At 39.2% G+C, this 21,879-nt stretch overlaps 1 protein-coding gene across 1 annotated transcript in view; it reads left to right on the top strand.

Annotated features, from left to right (window-relative positions):
• The window catches only part of PLBD1 (phospholipase B domain containing 1), a 72,134-nt gene that overhangs the window by 22,747 nt on the left and 27,508 nt on the right, over window positions 1–21,879 (top strand). The window contains exons 2-6 of the mRNA XM_082352595.1: window positions 314–533; window positions 12,178–12,261; window positions 13,595–13,733; window positions 18,393–18,533; window positions 18,945–19,089. Coding sequence (XP_082208721.1) covers window positions 314–533; window positions 12,178–12,261; window positions 13,595–13,733; window positions 18,393–18,533; window positions 18,945–19,089 — 729 coding nt within the window. The remainder of the gene's footprint in view (window positions 1–313; window positions 534–12,177; window positions 12,262–13,594; window positions 13,734–18,392; window positions 18,534–18,944; window positions 19,090–21,879) is intronic.

Here is a 21,879-nt window from a genome sequence, read left to right as displayed (position 1 = left end):
GCTCCTGCCTTGCCCAGAATCCCATCTCTAAGGATGAAGCACTTAGATCCACCTCTTTGATGCTCCAACTACGCCCCTACCTTTGACCTGGTTCTTTGTGCTCTAGGCTCATCCCCCGTGGTCAAGGCTCTGGTTTTTTCCCACTTGTAACAAGGACAAACTATAGTGTGGCAGATTTCCCAATTCTGTTGTAATAGAACAGAACTCTTTAAAAGCAAATGTGCTGGAATTGTTGGTTACATAGAAAAAAAAAATGTTATCAGCAGTTCAGTTCAATGACATCCTATCATTATTCCTTTTTCTTTTTTTCCAGGGGTCTACTATGCAACTGCATACTGGATGCCTACTGAGAAGACAATACAAGTCAAAAACGTCCTAGACAGGAATGGGGATGCCTATGGCTTTTACAATAACTCTGTGAAAACCACAGGCTGGGGCATCCTGGAGATCAGAGCGGGGTACGGTTCTCAATCCCTGAGCAACGAGATCGTCATGTTTGCAGCCGGCTTTTTGGAGGGTTACCTCACTGCCCCGTAAGTACCCAGTCGTGGTGGAGAACTGCCAGGCAACCTCTGTCCCTTTCTTTGCCCAACAGTGGTTTTTTCTTCCTGGCATTGTATGCTAGAATTGAAAAGTTGCCATGGTCTCTCTCATATGATAGAAAGATTATCAGAATTACATTTGAACCTGTAGTCATACCTGCCTAGAAGGAGCAAAGCCCCCAATTGTGACACATTTTTAAATCTTTCCCTCTCATGAAACTCTTTTAAAAGACTGCTAAGCCATTTCATCTTACTAGTCATTTATTGTCGGGTAGAAAGCAAATGGAGGTGGAGTGGCTCTTTGAGGACCACAAACAGAGAAGATTAATTAAAAATAAAAATAAAATGTAAGAGCATTTATTTTCAACCATCTTAGAACAATACTTTCAAGTGGGCGAAGATTTTAAATTGAAATTTTAATGTCTAACATGAATGTTCTTTCCAATTCTATTGTTATTTAATTCTTGTGTTCTTCCCTTGTCTTATGGAAATAACAAAAAATGTACTTATAATAATGCAATCATGACTCATCCTTTTTAGAGAACAGATCTTTGAGGAAAGGAAAGTTGCAACTCATTTAAACAAGCCTCATTCTTCCTTTGATATAAAATGTCTTGAGGACGTGGCTTTCTTCTTTTATGCTCTGTGACCTAGCTAGTTGAGTGCAGTTTAACCAAACCTTATTTTGCACTGTTACCATCTTAGTCATAGTAAATGCAGTGCTGATCTTAATCTGTTTCTGAGTACTGGCAATTATATCAAATGTTGAACGACTAATTACTGGACTCTGGCTGTCTTTTTTAAAATGTAAACTAAAAATTCCTGGTTTTGTTTTTATACCAAATTTTTGTTACCTTACCATATAAGTCCCCTTAATAGGGGACTCTCAATTTGGAGATGTAGAAAACTTTATAAACTAAATACGATTTAAAAAACATGTTTAAAACTGTATTCAACATGTAAAAATCTGAACTTTTTCTTTTCCCCTACAAATCTTTATTTCGGGATCCACTGGTTTCTGATTGCATTCTTTAAATTGAGTTGCAAGTTTGGAGAAATAGTTCAGATTGAAGTTGTGTGAACATAAATATATTCAATGAAGTCATGCGTAAGATACATATGAGTTATTAAGGGAAGCTATGTAACTTGAGTGGAGCATCTCTAATCTGTGTTAGAGATGCTAACATAGATTGAATGTTGAGAGCCTAAGCTTGTCTTCCTTGGACTTTGGCATCGCTACTAGAGAGCTCAGGGAGTTTGACCGAGGAGACTTCTGACAAAAGTGACCCTTCTGTTATTCTTATGTCTCAGGAAAACCTAAGTTTTTTTTTTTTAATTTTATTTATTTATTCATTTATGGCTGTGTTGGGTCTTCATTTCTGTGCGAGGGCTTTCTCCAGTTGTGGCAAGTGGGGGCCACTCTTCATCGCAGTGCGCGGGCCTCTCACTATCGCGGCCTCCCTTGTTGCGGAGCACAGGCTCCAGACGCGCGGGCTCAGTAATTGTGGCTCACGGGCCCAGCTACTCCGCGGCATGTGGGATCTTCCCAGACCAGGGCTCGAACCCGTGTCCGCTGCATTGGCAGGCAGATTCTTAACCACTGTGCCACCAGGGAAGCCCAAAACCTAAGTTTTAACATCTCACTTTGGGAAGTAGCTTTATCATTTCTGCCTTATTCATAATATAAAGTACTGACCTATCCTTGAGTTCCTTTATCCATGACCACAAGCTGTGTGGCTAAATAAATAAATAAATGCTACTATGTAAAAAAAAAAAAGAAGAAAGAAATACAACCAAAACCATCTTTAGAAGGGTATTTCCCAGAAGCTCCTTTTCAGAGGCTGTCATTCTGACTGCATTGCTGAAAAGTCCAATACGTAGGGGAATTTCTGAATCAGCATGCATTCAAAGGCTCTGCTCTGTGCTTCACTCAAAGCTCAGAATAGTGGGATGTGACCCGGCAAGCTTAAAACAGACCCCTGGCAATGGGTTGGGGAAGAGGGAAGAGACAGAGGTGGTTACCAGTTTCCTGCCTTCCTCTTCTGATATGGTCTAGGAGGTGAAGGCTTACTACACATTCTGTTGCCCAAGAGTTTAATTTGGAGGAAGGAGAAATGCCAAAGGGAGTAAAGAATCAGGGCTCACAGAGACAAGAGCTCTGGCAGGGAGATAGGGCAGAGGGGAGGCTGGAAGAATTCACGTGATTGAGACTCTCAGACCCAAGGCGCCACCCAGGAAGGACTGTAGCAATAGGCACCCCGTGCACTGTCTCAACTGAGCAGAGAGGCAGTGGGGCTCCCTCCGAGCAAAGGTATTCAGCATTCTCTGAAGCAAGGCAGAAGAGCTTAAAATGTCAACCCTCTGGAAGTTGTGACTGTAGCCACAAACCAATGGTGGAGAAAGAATACAAGTCATAGGCTAGAGTTCTTTGTTTTCAGCTACACAGGGACAGTTGTATGAGAAGCAATAGCATCTTCATACACAGACATCGTTTTATCAATTTAAAACATATACTGCTGGGGACTGTTTTGCAAAGGACAATTCCACGTACCAAGACACAGCCTTGGAGCCAGGGCAGAGAAGGTGAGTTTGTGCCAGAGGCCAAAAGAAAGATCTGCCTTGTTTTCTCTCACCTTGCAGAGTTGCTCAGGCAGCTGCCAAGAGCAGTGGGAAGTATAGGGCTGCCACGTTTTTCCACATCACCACATTTAAAATGGAGTGGTGTGCCTTACATTCTCCCGCACCTCCGGGGGAGATGTGTGAAAGGACGAACATCGTGGGATGAACGACTGAGATAGGCAGATAAGGACGTTGGTTTGACAGCCTCAGAAAATATAATTTGCTTTTTCCAAACTATGAAATACTCGAGAGACCAAATCAAAACACAAAGAAATACGCTCAAATCCTCCATCACTGCCTTCGAGGCACGCAGCAATTTGTTGCTTCTTTGAGCTTTTACGACACTTTTACGACGCTGTCCCGGGCCCGCCCTCTATCCTGTATCCCGAAGCTCCTGGCCGTGTACGTGCGCGGCTCCTGCAGGGTTATCTCACCGTGTGCGGCGGAGGCAGATCCACCAGGGCCACAGCCTGGGGTAGGCATTCACTATTTTCAGGAGCTTCTCTCGCTGGCTTGCTCTTCTTCACACTCTCTTCTCCCTCTTCTTCCACTGGGCCACCCCCGGCCCCTGAGGAGCCCCTCACTGCGTGATGCGCCACGCAGACGTGCGTTCCGGAGGGGCCCCTGAGGCTGGCTGTGGTGCCCCCTCAGCCTCCCGCACAGCCCCTTCTAGCATCTCTTAGAGCTGTGATTCCTGAGAGCCAGATGCTGCCTCTTCCGTCTCCACCTATCAAAATCCTGCTCAACCTCCAAGACCCATCTCAGATGCTCTCTTCTTTTTGTTTTATGCTTTTTGTTTGAAATTACAATATTTTATATTGTGTGCCAATATGATGATACATCATATAGCTGTTGGAAATGACCTTTTTTTTTTTTTTTTTTTTTTTTTAGAGAGAGGACATGCGCATATACGGCAGGGTTTTTGTTTTGTTTGTTTGTTTTAAATTTATTTATCTATTTATTTACTTTTGGCTGTGTTGGGTCTTCGTTTCTGTGCGAGGGCTTTCTCTAGTTGCGGCGAGCGGGGGCCACTCTTCATCGCGGTGCGCGGGCCTCTCACCATCGCGGTCTCTCTTGTTGCGGAGCACAGGCTCCAGACGCGCAGGCTCAGTAGTTGTGGCTCACGGGCCTAGCCGCTCCGTGGCATGTGGGATCCTCCCGGACCGGGGCACGAACCCGTGTCCCCTGCATTGGCAGGCGGATTCCTAACCACTGCGCCACCAGGGAAGCTCCCGGAAATGACCTGTTTTTTATACATCTTTATTGGAGTATAATTGCTTTACGATGTTGTGTTAGTTTCTGCTGTACAACAAAGTGAATCAGTTATATGATGCTCTCTTCTTGATGAAGCTCTCTCTGATTCCATTTCCACTGGATCGGAGCCCCATCTCTCTCCTCCACCACCTGTTAGTGCCTTGAGGACAGGGTCCCCATCTTATTCATCTTTATATACCCCAGGTGCCTGGCACAGCACTTCTGCCCCCCAGTGGTTACTTAACTACACGCTTACGAAGTTTAATTGAATCCTGTTGTTGTTCCAGTTTTGTGAGAGATGAATCGAAGTGTCAGCTATGTATTTCCATGTAATGCATTGTCTAGCAGCCTTGGCCGAATGGAATTTCTGCCTTCATTTTTTTTTAACTCTACTGAGTGGCTCCCTAAGAGTTGCAAATGAAGAGTCTCTGATGGCTCACGAATGATGTAAAAGCTGATAAACAGTCATTGATTTTTAATAAAATAAGTCAGGAAACCTTTCTGGAAAGAGTGGTGATGGAGGTGTGAGGACCTGGTCTGCTCTAGTTTTTAACAAAGTGGCTGATCTCTTGTGTTGCTGAGGCAGATGCAGAAATGACCTCCTCTGGAATTACCTAGTCAGTTTGGGTGCCACAATTCAATGCGACACGCCCTCGTTATACTACCTTGTGCCGGGCTCTGGGGATAGAGAGACAGTGGGGAGTGAGTTCGTGAGTACTCTCTCCACTTGTTTTAAGGTAATGTGTTGACACAACAGTTGCTAAAACTATGATGAAAAGAGGTTCTAGCAAGATTATGGCACAAGTAGAGAGAATAGTCAAAGGTGTAACCTTTTTGGGCGTTTGTCTTACCATCAAGAGATACTTCAAGAATCTCCTCCGTACCCCCAACTTGCTCCTTCTGATATTAGAAACTGAATATGGCTCCAGGTCAAGGCTGTAGCCAAAGCAAAGATAAGTAAGACACAGTCACACCCTCAAAATTATCAGATGACTAGCACTTATATTTTTATATATATATATATATACACACACACACACACACACACACACATATATATAATTTAAAATATGCCAGGCATTGTTCAAAACATTTTATATATGTTAAATTATTTAATCCACAGCCATGCTGTGAGGTATATATTATTACTATCCCCATATTACTGATGAGAAAACTTGGGCACAGAGAAGTAAAGTAAGTAGCTGAAAGTCACAAAGCTAGTAAGCAGCAGCCAGAATTGGAAACCAGCTGTCCAGCTTCGGAGTCCGTGCACATGCACACACATACACACACACATGGATTAATCACAGCGGGAAATACTAAAGGAGCCTGATATGGCCTCAGACCCAGGAAGTAGGAAGTTGAAACAACTAGGAAAGAGTAGGAGAGATCACCTGACAAGCACTAAGTGATATGGTATTAACATAACGCAAAAAGATTCAGGGAAAAGTAGGTGTCCATGTTTCTTTGTGATTGTCACAAAGTGTGTGTGAGAGATGGAAAGATGGGCAAAGTCTCGGCTAACTTAGGAGGAAACTTACTGACTTGACACACCACAGGAGCTGAAACGAAATCTCACACATCCTTGACATGGAGACTGGTCTTGGCTCTGTTTGATGAGAATTCGGAAGCATGGAGAAGTTGGGAATCCTGCTTATGGTCGTAGAGCCTACAAGGAGTGGATCAAGCTTTGAGTTCAGAATTCAAAGCCTCTGCTCTTATCTGCTGTCCTGTGTTGCTCCAGCACGCCAAAGTATAGGGCCCCAGGCTCAAAGATCAGAGAAGGGCCTCAGCCTTCTCAGGGGACTGTGAGTGGATTATGTTCCTCAGGACCCCTGGGCGGGGCAGGATCAGGTGAAGCCTCCACTTCTGATCTCAACGTGCAGGTTTCTCTTCCCCAGCTCTGAATATCAGAATCAAAAAATTTAGTCCCTGCCCCCCCAAAAAAAGAAAGAAAAAATTTTAATAATTCTAGCCTAGTTACCCTCCTTTATCTACCTCTGTCTTTACTGTTATAGGACCTCCTCAGCAGCCACCCCCACGTCAGGATGAATGTTCCTCTGTTTCAGGGTTTCTCAGCCTCAGCACTTCGGACATTTGGGATTGAATTATCCTTTGTTGTGCATTGTAGGAAGTTTAGCAGTATCCCTGGCCTCTACCCACTAGATGCCAGTTGCACCTTCCCTCCCCCTATTGTGACAACAAAATACGTCTCCAGACATTGCCAAATGCCCCTTGGAGGGAAAAATCACTCCGGTTGAGAAACACAGCCCTATATTGAAATAAGACTGAAAAATTGAGAGGATCTGGAACTCTGGGTGGAGCTGGGCAGGGTGCAGTGATGGAGACTTTAGGTAAGAAGTATGAATTTTTGTTTCTTTACCTGAGTGAGCATTGGTAGGTCAATAGCCCACAAATTATTTTTTCCAAAAGCAGAGAACTTTATTTCCATTTAAATCATTTTAATTTTAAGAGCCCATTCCTCCTCATGGCAGGAAATGTTACCATAGTCATTTCAATAGGAACAAAATATCATTGAAACTGAGTCAATTCAGAATGTTCCACTCCTCTTCCAAACACTTTTTTCCAGAATGGATTAGTGTCACTGAGGCATCTTGGAGGAAGGGGAGATGTTTAAGCAGTGATTGTCCTGTGTCCTTCTCTGGCACATTTACTGAAGTGGAACAGTCTCATTGAGTCTTTAGCTTGGGTGTTTCCCCACCTGACATCTGATGAGGCTTCCATGGTCTCCCTGGTCTCCAGTTGCAAAATCAATGCCATCGAGGTTGCAGTAGTCACCTCAAGTATAAGTCCTCTGCCCCCAGGAGGTCCATCAACTCCCAATGTCCTCTTATTCCACCCTAGGCCAGACAAGAAAGCCTTTGGCTGCTGCCTGAAACTCATGGAGGGGTGCAGGGGTGCTGCATTTGGCTCATGAGCCCAGACAGTCCTGACAGCCATCTCTACTTCCCCATGCAACCTCAGAGGGAAAACGGAAAGGCTTTTGCTTCCCTAAGCAACTAAATCAAGTCATCCAACTCACCTGGAGTTTCTGCATTCCATTCACCTGAAATATGAGGCCAGGGCAGAGGGTCCCTTCCCTGTCACCCACATACCTGTCTAGCTTTATTGCTGTTCTCTCCCTCAGTTTTAGAGATGATAGAAAAGGGACCAACTTGATAGAAGAATAGGCATGGCAGCATAAAAGATATATAAACAAAAGTTAAATATGATAATTCAATTTTTAAAAAATATTTACAGATAATTTGAAGGAAAAGCACTCATGAGGTTTGTTGAATTCAAGGACTATAAGATAAAACATTTCAAAGGATTTTAATGTTCTTTGCCTCACTGGCAATAAAATTCTATTCTCATCAGTTTCAGTTCTGGAAACCATTAGATAAAGATACCTAAAAGTTCCACAGTGCTGACCTCTAGGTCGATAAAAAGCATCAAATAAAAACCACAACTCAGACTTTAGGTAAACTTCCAGTCCAGAGGGTGCAAGGGGCTCACAATTTGACCCACTTTGCTCCAAACTTAGAGCAAATAGTAGATAAAATGTATAGAAAGAGAGCATCATGGTAATATAGCTGGCCCCCCCCAAACAAGATGAAAGATCTCTTGAACCAGAAATGAAGCGGAAAAGCGATGGGGTATGGATCTGCTGGGCCCTTGGCGTGAAGCAGGCAGAGACAGCCACTGCTGCTGGTGGGTGAAGGCCTCGGTGATCTGAGGAAGCTGAGTCAAGGCTGGGAAGCAGAAGTAACCTTGCTGCTTTGGACTGTTTGGAAAAATAGGAGGCCACAGAATAACTTCTGCTGATGTGCACTCTGGTGTAGAGATGTATAAGAAACCGTGAGCTTGACGGGAGGCGGGGTGGGCAAAAGAACCAAATCATCCATGTGCTGGTTCCAGGACACATAAACGTGCAGCATTCCATAGGAAAGAAGTCCCCAAAGCCTCTATAAGACCTGGTTCTCAGGGAGTCCGATGGAAGTACCTAGAAGGAAATGAGAGGCAAGAAAGAGGGAGGGAGAAAGGAAGGGGGTGCAGGGGAAGAATTTAAGAATGTAAACAAACACATAACTTAAAATGCCTGAATACCAAGTTCAAAAAAGCACAAAGAAATTGAATGCTAAGAAAAAGTCAGCAAACTCAACAATAAAGTCATTAATACACTCCAGATTAATTTTGTAGATGGGTTTAACAAAGACTTTAAATATGCTTAAGGTACTCTAAGTTTTAAATGAAGGAAAACTTGGAAATTCCCTGGTGGTCCAGTGGTTAGGACTCTGCGCTTTCACTGCCGAGGGCGCAGGTTCAGTCCCTGGTTGGGGAACTAGGATCACTCAAGCTGCAGGTCACAACAACGACAACAAAATATATGTATACACACACACACACACACACACACACACACACACACACACACACACACACACACATATATATGAAGGAAAACTTGAAAACTTTATGGAACAAAAAGGAAGAAATAAGAAGACAGGTAGATATTTTAAAAGAACCTGCTTGAAATATCAAAATGAAAATATCATAAATGAAATATCATAAATGAAGGAAAACTTGAAAAATGTAGGGAACAAAAAGGAAGAAATAGGTAGATATTTTAAAAGAACCTGCTTGAAATATCATAAATGAAAATTATGGAAATTAATTTTTAAAAATATCAATAAGTGGGCAAACCCTGGACTAGACAAACTCAGAGAAATAATTTCTGAATCAGACATTAGTACTGAGGGATTTATACAGTACACTGCCCAAAGAGAGAAAGGGGTAAAAATAATGAGAGAGCTGTTATTAAATAGAGAAGTTTGATTGAGAAACTCCAACATATGTCTATTAGGAGTCCCAGAAAAAGAAACTGGAGGGAATTGCAGATAAGCAATAGTTGACAGGGTAATAGTTGAGAATTGATTAAAATTGAGAAAGACACGAGTCCTTAGTTGGAAGACACAGCCTATTAAATTGCTACAACACAGAGGATGAAACTACAGAAAGTTGAGGATAAAGGGAATAATTTTAAAAGCTATCAGAAAGAAAAATATTGATTACAAAGGAATCTCAGCTTGACTGATAGCATACCTCTCATTAGCAACAATATACCCAGAAGATATGAGGATGATATTTTTAAAGTACTGAGGAAGAATAACTAACTAGAGTTTTAAAACTGTTTAAATTATCCAAGAGCAAGGGCAAAATAATGATATTTTTAGATACATAAGTTAAAATATTTTACCATGCACAGACTTCTATTAAACTATTATAGGACATACATTAACAAAAATAGCAAGAGGGAACATTTGAGATATAAGGAACAATAGTTAACACAAAAAACAAAGAAGTTAATAAAATTTGATTGTAAAAGTTAAACAATAAAAATTATTTTAATATTTTTTTAATTGAAAAGGTAAAACTAAATCTTTGAACAATAACATGATGGGTGATGTCAATGGGTAGGTAAAGCTTGCTAAAATATGTATGTTTGGAGGAGGAGAGAAATAGAAAATTCATTTAGATTTTATATAAGAATTCCCTGGCAGTCCAGTGGGTAGGATTCCATGCTTCCATTGCATGGGACACGGGTTGATCCCTGGTCGGGGAATTAAGATCCTGCATGCCACATGGTACTGCCCCCCCCAAAAAAAGTCATTTATATTTTATAATAAAATGCATAATAATGAATGTTTTCACAATTTTTAATGATGATCACTAATGGAATAGAAATGCAGCTGACGCTTGAACAGTGCTGGGGTTAGAGATGCTGAGTCCTCACCCCCAACCCTGCACAGTCAAAAATCCTCATGTAGACTTACGGTCGGCCCTCCATATCCAAAGAGTATGTATTTGCTGAAAAAAATCCATGTATAAGTGGACCCTTGCTGTACAAACTCATGTTGTTCAAGAGTCAATTGTACATTTTATATAAAGCTTCTAAATTAACAGAAGTAAAAAGAAAGTTAATGAAAATGTTATTTAAACAGGGAAACCATAAAAGAGGGACAAAAAAAGGGATGGTAAATGGAAAACAGAAGGGACTGCAGAAATAAATCCAAGTATATTAAAATCACAACAGATGTAAGTGGATTATTTTCATCAATTCAAAAACGTTTAATTGAGGAGATGTTGTTCAAGGATACAGACTTGCAACTAGTAGATAAGTCCTGGAGAGCCAATGCACAGCATTGTGATTATAGTCAACAATACTGTATTACAAACTTCAGAGTTTCTAAGAGATTAGATCTTAATTGTTCTCACCACCAAAAAGGAATTACAATTATGTGACATGGTAGAGGTGTTAGCTGATGCTATGGTGATAATCACATTGCAATATATAAATGTATCAAATCATTATACAATGTTGTATGTCAATTATAGCTCACCAAAAATGTTTACTGTATAGCGTATGAGGGACATTTAACTTTTTAAATAAGTTTTAAAGAATCTCAAATAGCCAATAATGCTGAGGGGAATGGAAATTAAAACAAAGAATCATTTCAGATACAACAGACTGTTGAAAATTTGAAAGTCTGACTGTGCCAAGTGTTGGCAAGGCTAAGGAGCAAGGAGAGATCTACCATGTAGTTGGGGAGAACGTAATTTGGTACAATCACTGTGGAGAACAATTTAGCAGTATCTAGTAACTATAGGTGTAGAGAATATTCACCCCAGCAATTCTACTTTTATATGTATATGTATATATACACATATATACTAGAAAAATGAATGTGTAAAAAGAGACATTTACAACAATGTTTGAAGTTGCATTGTAATAGCGAAAAATTAAAAACCAGTTAAATGTCTATCATAGGACTGCATAAATGAATTTTTATATAGTCATAACATGGAATACCATCAACACATGAAAAGAATAAATTTAAGCTGCAGATGATAACAGATAATTCTTTTAAAATATCATGTGGAGAAAAATAAACAAGTCAGGGTGGTAGATAGTATGATCTTATTTATATTTGTTCTGAAACATGATTAATGATAATATACATTATTTATGATTAAATATATATATAGAGAGAGATGGTATAAAAATGTGCATGAGAACAATAAATCGTTCATTCAAGACTGCAGTTGCCTCTGGGGAGAAGGGAGGACAATTAGTGGCAGCAGTTGAACTCTAGCTTATGTTTTATATCTTTTTTAAAAAATATGAAGCAAATATGGCAAAATATAATGATTTTATATAGTTGGGTAGTGGATACTTAGGTGTTTGTTATATTCTATGCTTTTCTATATGCTGGGAATATTTCCCAGTTTTATTTTTTTATTTTTTTAAAATTTATTTATTTATTTATTTATTTAATTTTGGCTGCACTGGGTCTTCGTTGCTGTGCGCAGGCTTTCTCTAGTTGCGGCAAGCGGGGGCTACTCTTTGCTGTGGTGCGCGGGCTTCTCATTGCGGTGGCTTCTCTTGTTGCAGAGCCCCGGCTCTAGAGCACAGTCTCAGTAGCTGTGGCGCACGGGCTTAGTTGCTCTGCAGCCTGTGGGATCTTCCTGGACCAGGGATCGAACCCGTGTTCCCTGCATTGGCAGGCAGATTCTTAACCATTGCACCACCAGCAAAGTCCCAATATTTCCCATTTTAAATTGTGCATTTGATTTATAAAAGAAGATAGGGAAGGTTTGCCATAGGGAACATCCCAGTTAGCCAAAATACTGGGTAATTTACTGTGATGGGAAAATCCAAGAAGAAAAATGGAAATGTAACAATTTTCATCTCTCCTTTCAGACATATGTATGACCACTTCACAAACCTCTACCCACAGGTGATTAAGAAACATTCCGTTGTGGATAAAGTACAGGAGTTTTTAACGTAAGTATAATAGCTTTCCTCTTCTCATTGCTGTTGAGGCTTCAGGGCTTGAATCTGTCATTTCAAACAGCAATTTCTCCTTCACCAATTTCTTTTCCATCTCTTAGGCAGGACTCTGGAGTAGTTCTTGTAGTTAAGTATAGCACCTTTTGGTAATGGCATGAAAACTGGTTGTGGACAAATGCCTTCTAGTTTGTGCTCTTTCAGAGGTCAGGTTAAATATCCCATTATCAATTGCTGACACAGCTAGAGGAAGACCTCACCAGTGCAAGACAGGCAGAGTCAAACCCCTGGATCCCTTCCACCTGGGGGCTCCTCTCCTTGCAGAAATCCCTCCTCCTCCCTCTGAAAGGTGCTTCCGTTTCATGGACCTGGTGACTCATCCTAGCTGGGGAGTTAGCTCATATCTAAAGTTATAATTCTTAACATCCTCTGAGAATATTTCCATTTTAGTAAAGTTTTCTGAAGACTAATAATTCTCAATACTCAGAAAATTTGTTTTATATTTGTGGGATGACAGACTATGAGACTAATTTGGGGATAAAGGAGCTCTTGGTTTGGCCCTCCAAATTATATGCTAAGCAACCCCTTCGTCAGGTGCTAAGGTCCTACAGAGCATCTGGGCTAGATCCCATGAAGCAGTGACACTGTATTTTTAAATTGATCTAGAGATAGCCTGAACACATCAGAAATAGCTTTTAGTATACAAATTTATATCAACTCATCCTGCATAAAGTGCAGACAACAAAAAGAGGAGAGAGAATGAAAGGACTATTAAAAAAAAAAAAAAAAGACTTTTTCCCAGGACAGAGGCATTGAGGCTGTTATTAGCGACAACTGAAATAGGGCAAACCATAAACTATGAAAATGATCTGAGAGAAATACAAACACATACACACCACCCGGTCCTTAAGAGCTTTTGTTTTTTCCTGTTGTTTATCACTTCTATCTACAAAGTAAAGTTAATCAACTTGTCCTTACCGATTTAGTGAAACATGATTTTGTATAAGATACATTTGAACAGTCTATCCTCGACTTTCTTAGGCCTCAGTATCACAGATAAGTAAATATTACACCTGTGTTTCTAGATAGTTCTAGATAGAGCATGGGGGAAGTTAGAATGGAAGAGTCATAGTCCTTGGGAGAGATTAAAAGTCATTTAGGATTTGCTCTGATATCCTTTCAAAGTGATTGGAATGTTATAAGATCCAGAATTTAAATTATACTAGCTAGCATAAGTATCTGAATATATAATCTCTAAATACCTGGGTTTAATTTAGCTTTGGATGAACAACCATGGAGACCTCTAGTACAAATCTAATTTGTCTTCCAGGAAGCAAGATCAGTGGGCCCGGGATAACATCAAAAATAACAAGGATGACCCATTTTGGAGACACACAGGCTATGTTATGGCACAAATGGATGGGCTGTATGTAGGGGCAACGAAGAGGGCTATAGTAGAAGGAACAAAGGTAAGATTTTTTAAAAGCTACTCAGGATTTATATGGTATGGCAAGAATATTGAAAATTATCTTTAAAATTATTGATACATTCCAATTAAGGAGAAGATCAAATTAGGACTAGGGAATAAATTTCTTGCACAGTGGAACTGTCTTATCTATCTCATTGCTAGCACCTGACTCAGTGTCAGGTTAACTCACAAATAAACCAGCTTGTTTCTGTGTTCTTTCAGTCTCATTCATGCTATACTCTGGGGTAGGTTAAAGAGCCCCATATGAATGTACTGGCTATTTAATTAACCTAATAAAGCAAGTGTTTTAGACAATATGTTTGTTAAAGAAAAATGTCTAAGTTTTATAAAATGTATGAGTTCTATGCTTTCATCCTCCACAGTATGCACACACACACACAAACACATGCCCATGCAGCATAATTTTTTTGAAAGGTTTACTGAATCATTGAGGATTGAAAGGTACCGTGTAATATACTTCCAAGAATTAGGAAGATTTTATTTCCTGGGGGTAATATATATACCATACACACACACACACACACACACACACACACACACACACACACACACACACACACACACATACACACACACACTCACACTGGACAAAATATATAAAATGACAGTTTATAGAAAATAGATGCAAAAAACACTCTTAATCATATGAACTTGGCCTTGCTAATAAAATTAGAAATACAAATTAAAATCATACTGAGAAATACTTTCTCACTTATCAATTTGGCAAAAATTCCAAAGTGTGAGAGCATACTGTGTTGGCAAGGCAATGGGGGGAAAAATGGGAAGAAGGTACTTCCCTAGAAGACTGGTGGGAATAAAAAATGGTGTATCTGCTAAGGACAGGAATTTTGGCACCCAGTACCAAAATCACACACTCATTTACCCTCTGACCCAGTAATCCCATTTCTAGGATTATCACAGAGGTTCACTGGCAACAATACAAGCCTATTCATCACAGATAATTTATAATAGCGAAAAGACCGAAAACAGCCAAATACATGGAAGACTGGCTGCATAAATGATGTAGCTGTAAACAGGAATAAGGTGGATCTCCATGTACTATTATGGAATGACCTTCAGAATCTGTTATTAAGTGTAAAAATGGAAAGACCAGTGTATATCATGTGCTACCTTTTGCATAAGAAATTGAGAGAGATAGATAGATAGATAGATAATAGATAGATAATAGATAAATAGACAGATAGATAGATAATAGATAGATAGATTTGCTCATTTTTTCAAGGAGAAACAACAGTGAAAGAATAAGCCAAAAACTAAAAAATAAATGATTACCTATAAAAGAAGGAAGAAAAGAGAGTGGAGGGAACAGAGATGAAAGCTACATTTCTCTGAATGTAACTTGCTTTTTACATTTGACTTTGGAACTATGTAAATGCTATTCATACTTAAAAAAAATTTTTTAAAGCAAAGCAGTTCCTAAGATCTGAAAACAAATTGACACAAATATACCTAATGGTGTATCAAGTTTGTGGCATAACCATACGGACAGCAGTTATTTCAAGTGACCTTAAAACACAGTTACTGTTGTACATCCTCAGTGGAATAGATGCTACAGACAAGAAGAATCACCAAAACCAAAACCAAAACAAATGACCTTGAATTGTAATCTTACTTTAGTAAAAATATTGATATTGCTATTTTGAAATTTGATAGAGTTCACTTGATATAGTAAGATAAAGCAAATAAGTATGTTAGATAACAAGATTTTCAGCATAAGAAAAATCAATGAAGTAAAGATCCTGTGTTTTGGTTTTTGTTTTTAAGTTGAAATATAGGTAGCAAATCATTACTTTTAAAAAATACACATTTCCCAGGAATTCCCTGGTGGTCCAGTGGTTAGGACTCAGCACTTTCACTGCTGTGCCTGGGTTCAATCCCTGGTTGGGGAACTAAGATCCTGCAAACCTCATGGCACGGCCAAAAAAAAAAAAAAAAAGTACACGTTTCCTTGCTTTGTCCCTTGAAAAAGCCTGGAAGTAATGACAATAGCCTAGACCCAGTATCATTCAGTCTTCACTAGGAGGATACGACATAGGGTAGGCAACAATGTCTTAAGACACAAAAGCACTAACCATGAAGAAAAAGATTGACAAATTCAGCTAATTAAAATAAGAATTTCTTTTTATCAAAAGACAGTATAGAGAGTGAAAAGATAAGATGTAAACCAGGAGAAGATATTTGCAATACATTTAACTAACAAAGGATTTGTGTCTAAAATACATAAAGAACATCGACAAATTGTTAAAAAGAAAATACTCAGTAGAAAAATGGGCAGTGGGCAAAAACATCGAGAGGAGTTTCTTGGAAGAGGAAACACATATGGCCAATAAACAGGTGACGAAAGGCTCTATTTCAAGAAAATGCGTAGTAAAACCACAGTGAGATCCTATTACACACCAGAACTGGGAAATCCCAAGCACTACTGGAGTAAGTAAACTATTACAGCCACTTTGGAAAAGGATTGGACATTACTTGAAACATTTGAGGATAACACAGTCTACAACCTGGCAGATCCACTCAGATGTTACATAGTTTCTCGAAAATGGGGCGCAAGTACGTAAAAGTTCACAGTACCATTGTTTTGCTGTGAACCAGAAACACCCCAGATATTTATCATACGTATATTGTGACACTATATATTCATGTAATGGGATACCATATAGGAATGAAAATGAATGAACTATTTCCACGTGATCAACATTGATAAATGTCAAAAAATAATTTTGAGCAAAAGAATGAACACAGTATGATTCTATTTGTACATATTCAAAACCAGGAAAAGTTTTAAAAATAATTGTTTAAGGATTTATACATAGATGATAAAATAATAAAAGCAAGTAATGAAAAACATGAAATTTAGTAGAGTGGTTACTACTGGTAGGGAAGGGAAGGGAAATGAGATTGGTGACTTCTAAGGCATTTTTCCTTAAACTGTGCATATACATCTTTATTCTTTCATATGTATGATATCATTCTTAATTTTTAAAATAAAGGCAAAATATTTAAAAGCAAATTACAAACTGAAAGATATATTGCAATTCATCTCGGAGACAATGAACTAATCTCTCTAATACTTAAAGAACTCTTAAAAGTAGGTAAACAAGTATAACCTAGTAGAAAAACAGATAAAGCACATTCACAGTTCACAAAAAATAAATCCAAAGATTTTTAAACATATGTTCAGCGGTGCTCATAATAGAAAAAATGCCAGTATAAACTACAATGAGATACTGTTTTTCACCTATCAAACTGGAAATAAGCTAATTGTTTAGTCTGTTGTTAGGCTGTACTAGTATAATTGAAATAAACCCTATGAAGACAATTTGGAAACATCTATTAAAATCAAAATCATTTCTAGAGATCTATCCTACACACAGACTCACACACATACAAAATGATGTGTCCAAGTCTGACTATTGTTACATTATTTATATTAGCAAAAGACTAGAAACCACCTGAAAGTCTACCAATAAAATACTGGTTAAAAATATTATAATGCATCCATTCATTGAAATACTGTTTAAAAGCATGAGGAAGATTTTTATATCAAATATGGAAAGGTCCCCAAGATATGAAAAGATATTAAGAGAAAAAAATCAAGGTGAAGAGAAGTTATATAACAGACTATCGTTTATGTTAAAAAATGTATTTGTAAGACATTTTTAAAAGTCTAGAGAGATACGCAAGAAACCAATAAAAGTGGTAAGCTGGAGACAGGGTGGGTCTTGAGTGAACAGAGGATAAGAGTGAAGAGAATTTCCACTATAGATCTTATAATTAAAAAAAATATTGAATAATGAATGGATTACTTATTCAAAAACAAAACAAAGAGAATGTTTATATAAATAAATAATCAGGTTTGGTTTTTTTTTTCTTGCTTTTGCTTTTGTTAAAATTGTCATGTGTATTTGTCTTCTCACCACCTCTGCCCGAAAACCAATTTGTTTGTAGATGCCTAGCCCTGGGCGACTCTGGTGGTTTGAATCTTGCTGGAGCAGTGCTCTCTAGTTAACACAGAGTTCATGTTCAAGCCTGATAATTGCTTCAGGTTTAATGCTGTCAAGTCTGTTAGTCCTATGTTAAACATATGATCAAAATCAAAAGCACCTTAGTTGAATATTTTTGCTGTAAAGCAGTGCTTCTCAGCTGAGGATGACTTCTCACCAGAGGACATTTTGCAATGCCTAGAGACATTTTGGGTTGTCAAAACTGGGAGGGTGCTACTGATATCTAGTGGGTAGAGGCCAGGGATGCTGCTAAACTTCCTACAATGCCCAGCCCCCCCTGCCCAACAAGAAAGACTTATTTGGCCCCAAATATCACTAGTGCCAAGACTGAAAAAACCTGCTGTAGAGGAATGCAAGCAAACTGCTCTGTGTACTTTACTCTCATAGGACCCACTCCCAAAATCTGTGGCTAACAGGCTAAAACGTCTCACAAACTATAAAGTAATAAAAATCACTTTATAAACTACAATAAAATCTAGTGTATCTGTTACATTAGGGAACCTTCACAAAGGAATAATGTAACGGATACCTAACAAGAGGAGCCCTCACAATAGAAAATGACGTCTGATTGTCTGAAGTCAATGTTAAGTGCAGTCTCTGTCTTTTCCCAGCCCATAACCCTGTTCCAGATTCAGTTCCTGAATGCTGTTGGAGATCTGCTGGACCTGATTCCCACACTTTCTCCCACAAAAAACTCCGGCCTGGAGGTTTTTAAGAGATGGGACATGGGACATTGCTCTGCTCTCATTAAGGTGAGACATGCGGCAGCCTTTCTCTTTGTCCTTCTTCTGGTCCATATGGACTTTTTCTATATGTCACCCAAGTATGGTAACATCTCACCACTCCCAGCTATAGTTATATATCAGCTCATGGGTTCCTCTGTCATAGAAGTTAAGAACTGGAAGGAACTGATGGAGGGAACTGGATGTACGTGATGTTACCCGTTTCTTCCATCATTTTTCCCGTGCTCTATGTACCTGCCACTCCCACCATCCAGAATCTTCCATTTTGGAAGCTAGGACAGACTCTGTCTGTTTTGTGCACATTAAAGGTTAATTTTCCAGTAACAAAAACAGCAATAAACACCTTAATTGACATATCCCTCTACACTTCCTACATTTGTAGTCAGTTATCTGTATACTTCACTATGATTCTGGCTATAGGTTCTTCCTGGATTTGAGAACATCTTTTTTGCTCACTCAAGCTGGTACACGTATGCTGCCATGCTCAGGATATATAAACACTGGGACTTCAACATCATTGATAAAGACACCAGCAGTAGTCGCCTCTCTTTCAGCAGTTACCCAGGTAAATAAATTTAGAGAGACATCTGAGTACTTTGAGTACTATTTCAGGATAAAACCTTAGTGATTTAGAGTAACTGGAATGGAAGAAGAAAGGTTTAGTGATTAGCATACATTAATGAAAATTGGTTTTTAGAGTGCTATGAAATATAGCTCTAATACTTGAATTTAATAGAATGTCATAAACTATGTTAATAGGGTTGACAAAAGTTCACTTCAACAAATGCCAGTTGAGTATTTATTAAGCACAAGGCGCTTGCCTAGGCTCTGCAGTGGAATCAAAGATGAGCGAGATAGATCCTGATCTCAGCATCTCCTTGAGAGCCTGTCTCCATTTCTCTTTTTTTATGATTTCTTTTTTTTTTAATTGGAGTATAGTTGATTTATCCATTTCTCTTATTCTTTGCAATATCCACAGCAGTTTACCTAGTATGTGGCACCTAGTACTTAATAATATTATTTTTGCTGAATGGATGGGTGAATGAATGTACAAGCTTATAGATCTTACACAAACAAGATAAGTACTATACAGATAAGAACAATATTATTACTGGATACTGTATAGGCTACAAAAGAAGTGTAAGAAATGTTGTGAGTATTCAAAATAGGGACAGCTCACTTCTGATTGTTGGGAAAAAGGAAAAAGGTGAACATTTGAGATGAACCATGAACGATGACTAGAATTTGAGCAGGTAGAGATGGATGGGAAGGATGGTCTTTGTAGAGTTGGGATTGCAAACTCCTATACCTAAAGGAGACAGAAGATGATGCAAATGAATAAAGGGGGCTGGTATAAGAAAATAGAAATGGAAACAATTGTAGCAAACACATGGTCCATTGACAGGGAGCCAGTCGGCTCCCACTGACTATTGTCACCCAGCCATGTGGAGATCAGTATTTCCATATCCTCTAGCTTCTCAAGAGAGAAATATGGATTTGAAAAACAAAACCCACCGTGTGAACCCCAAAACGTGTGTCTGCTAGCTGTAACTGCCCTCAACTGCAGGTTTGCAACCTCTTCAGGAAACATCATGAGCAAAGGCAAGGGGTAAATTCTTACCAAACATCTAAGTGTCCGATGCAGATGTGATGTGGACACTTTTGACCTTTAATTACATATATGCAACTTACAGGGTGGTTATACCAACCACCTGTCATATCTAGCTTTGTAAGAGTATTTGTGTCAGAGTATTATTGTCCCTTCTGGCACTGTTGTTCTTGATAATTTTTTTTAAAAATCAATTTATTTATTTATTTATTTTTGGCTGTGTTGGGTCTTCGTTTCTGTGCGAGGGCTTTCTCTAGTTGCGGCAAGCGGGGGCCACTCTTCATCGCGGTGCGCAGGCCTCTCACTATCGCGGCCTCTCTTGTTGTGGAGCATAGGCTCCAGACGCACAGGCTCAGCAGTTGTGGCTCACAGGCCCAGTTGCTCCGCGGCATGTGGGATCTTCCCAGACCAGGGCCCGAACCCGTGTCCCCTGCATTGGCAGGCGGATTCTCAACCACTGCACCACCAGGGAAGCCCTGTTCTTGATAATATTAACATCACCCTAGCGGGAATTCTCACCAGGGGAATAAAGTGATGTCTTTCTGTCCTTGTGACCTGATCCTTCCTTTGAGACCACTTTGATTTCATCTTTGTCATAGTTTGCTTAATTGTTTTAGTACTGAGGGGGACTGAGAACTCCCTTCTCCAAGTTAGACTGTGCTTTGATTCTTCTGTGTTCCTTTGGACTGAAATTTAAGGACAGCAAGATACTGAGACAGTCAAATATTCATACTCTTCCTCTTATTTGTGATAAAATGCAAAGTTCAGCTGTTACCTGAAATTTTTGCTTTGAAATCTCTGCAGAATGGTGTTCTTCCATAGTCTTAATAGTCTTGAATCCCAAAGGTAGTGATGGAGAAGGACATGGAGGGATTTCCTATGAAACTTTTGACCTTGCTCATATTTGCATATATAGCTTCCAGAATAGATAGATTTAGAAGTAGATATATAGATAATAGAGATTTGTAGAGCAATTAAACTGAGAGAAAACAAAAGACTTTTTTTTTTTTTACTCCAAGATGTTTTTACAGGAGCCAGTGGAGCAATGTCATTCATAATTTCTCTAACTGGACTGCTTTGTTTTCAACAGCCAACATGAAAAAACATGTAGAATTTTATTTATATTACAAAGAATTGTTTAGTTACGGGATCAGCCATACGGAATTCATCGCATAGATATAAAACTAAGCTTTAGCATGAACTTTATGCCATGTGTATGTGCTGTTATCCCAGAAATAAGATAGGTGACTTGTTGCTTTTCTTTGGTGCAGGAGTACCACGAGAGATTGAGTGGGTTAGGAGCGTGGTGTCAGTTTTGTATTCAAAGGGGCAGGACCTGGAGGCTCTTCCTGATACGGACAAGGATATTAAGAGTTATTGAGTCAGAACCGATAGATCAAGTCATGATATAATTTATTCATCTACAATTTTCTATTAAAATGTGCTAAGCAGAGTATTTGTGATGAAAAACAGGACAAATGCAGCCCCTATTCTAACAAACTTTACATTCTGGTGAAAAATAGACACAAATACAAAAGCAATGATTAAAGTGTGATTTGTGTAATAATAGGGAAGCCTAGTTTGGGGATGATGAGATAGCTTTTAAGAGAAAGTAAAATTTAGGTTGAGACACAAAGGCAAGTGTAAATTCCCCAGGCCAATGGGGATAATGGGGTGATAGAATGTTCCATGTGGAACAAGCAGCACATGTAAAGGCCTATAGGCAAGAGAAAGTGTGGAGAAGTC

This window comes from Balaenoptera borealis (assembly GCF_965194805.1).
Source record: "Balaenoptera borealis genome assembly, chromosome: 13".
Taxonomy (NCBI): domain Eukaryota; kingdom Metazoa; phylum Chordata; class Mammalia; order Artiodactyla; family Balaenopteridae; genus Balaenoptera; species Balaenoptera borealis.
Note: the sequence above shows the minus strand (reverse complement) of the source record. Positions and strands in the feature narration are given on the sequence as shown.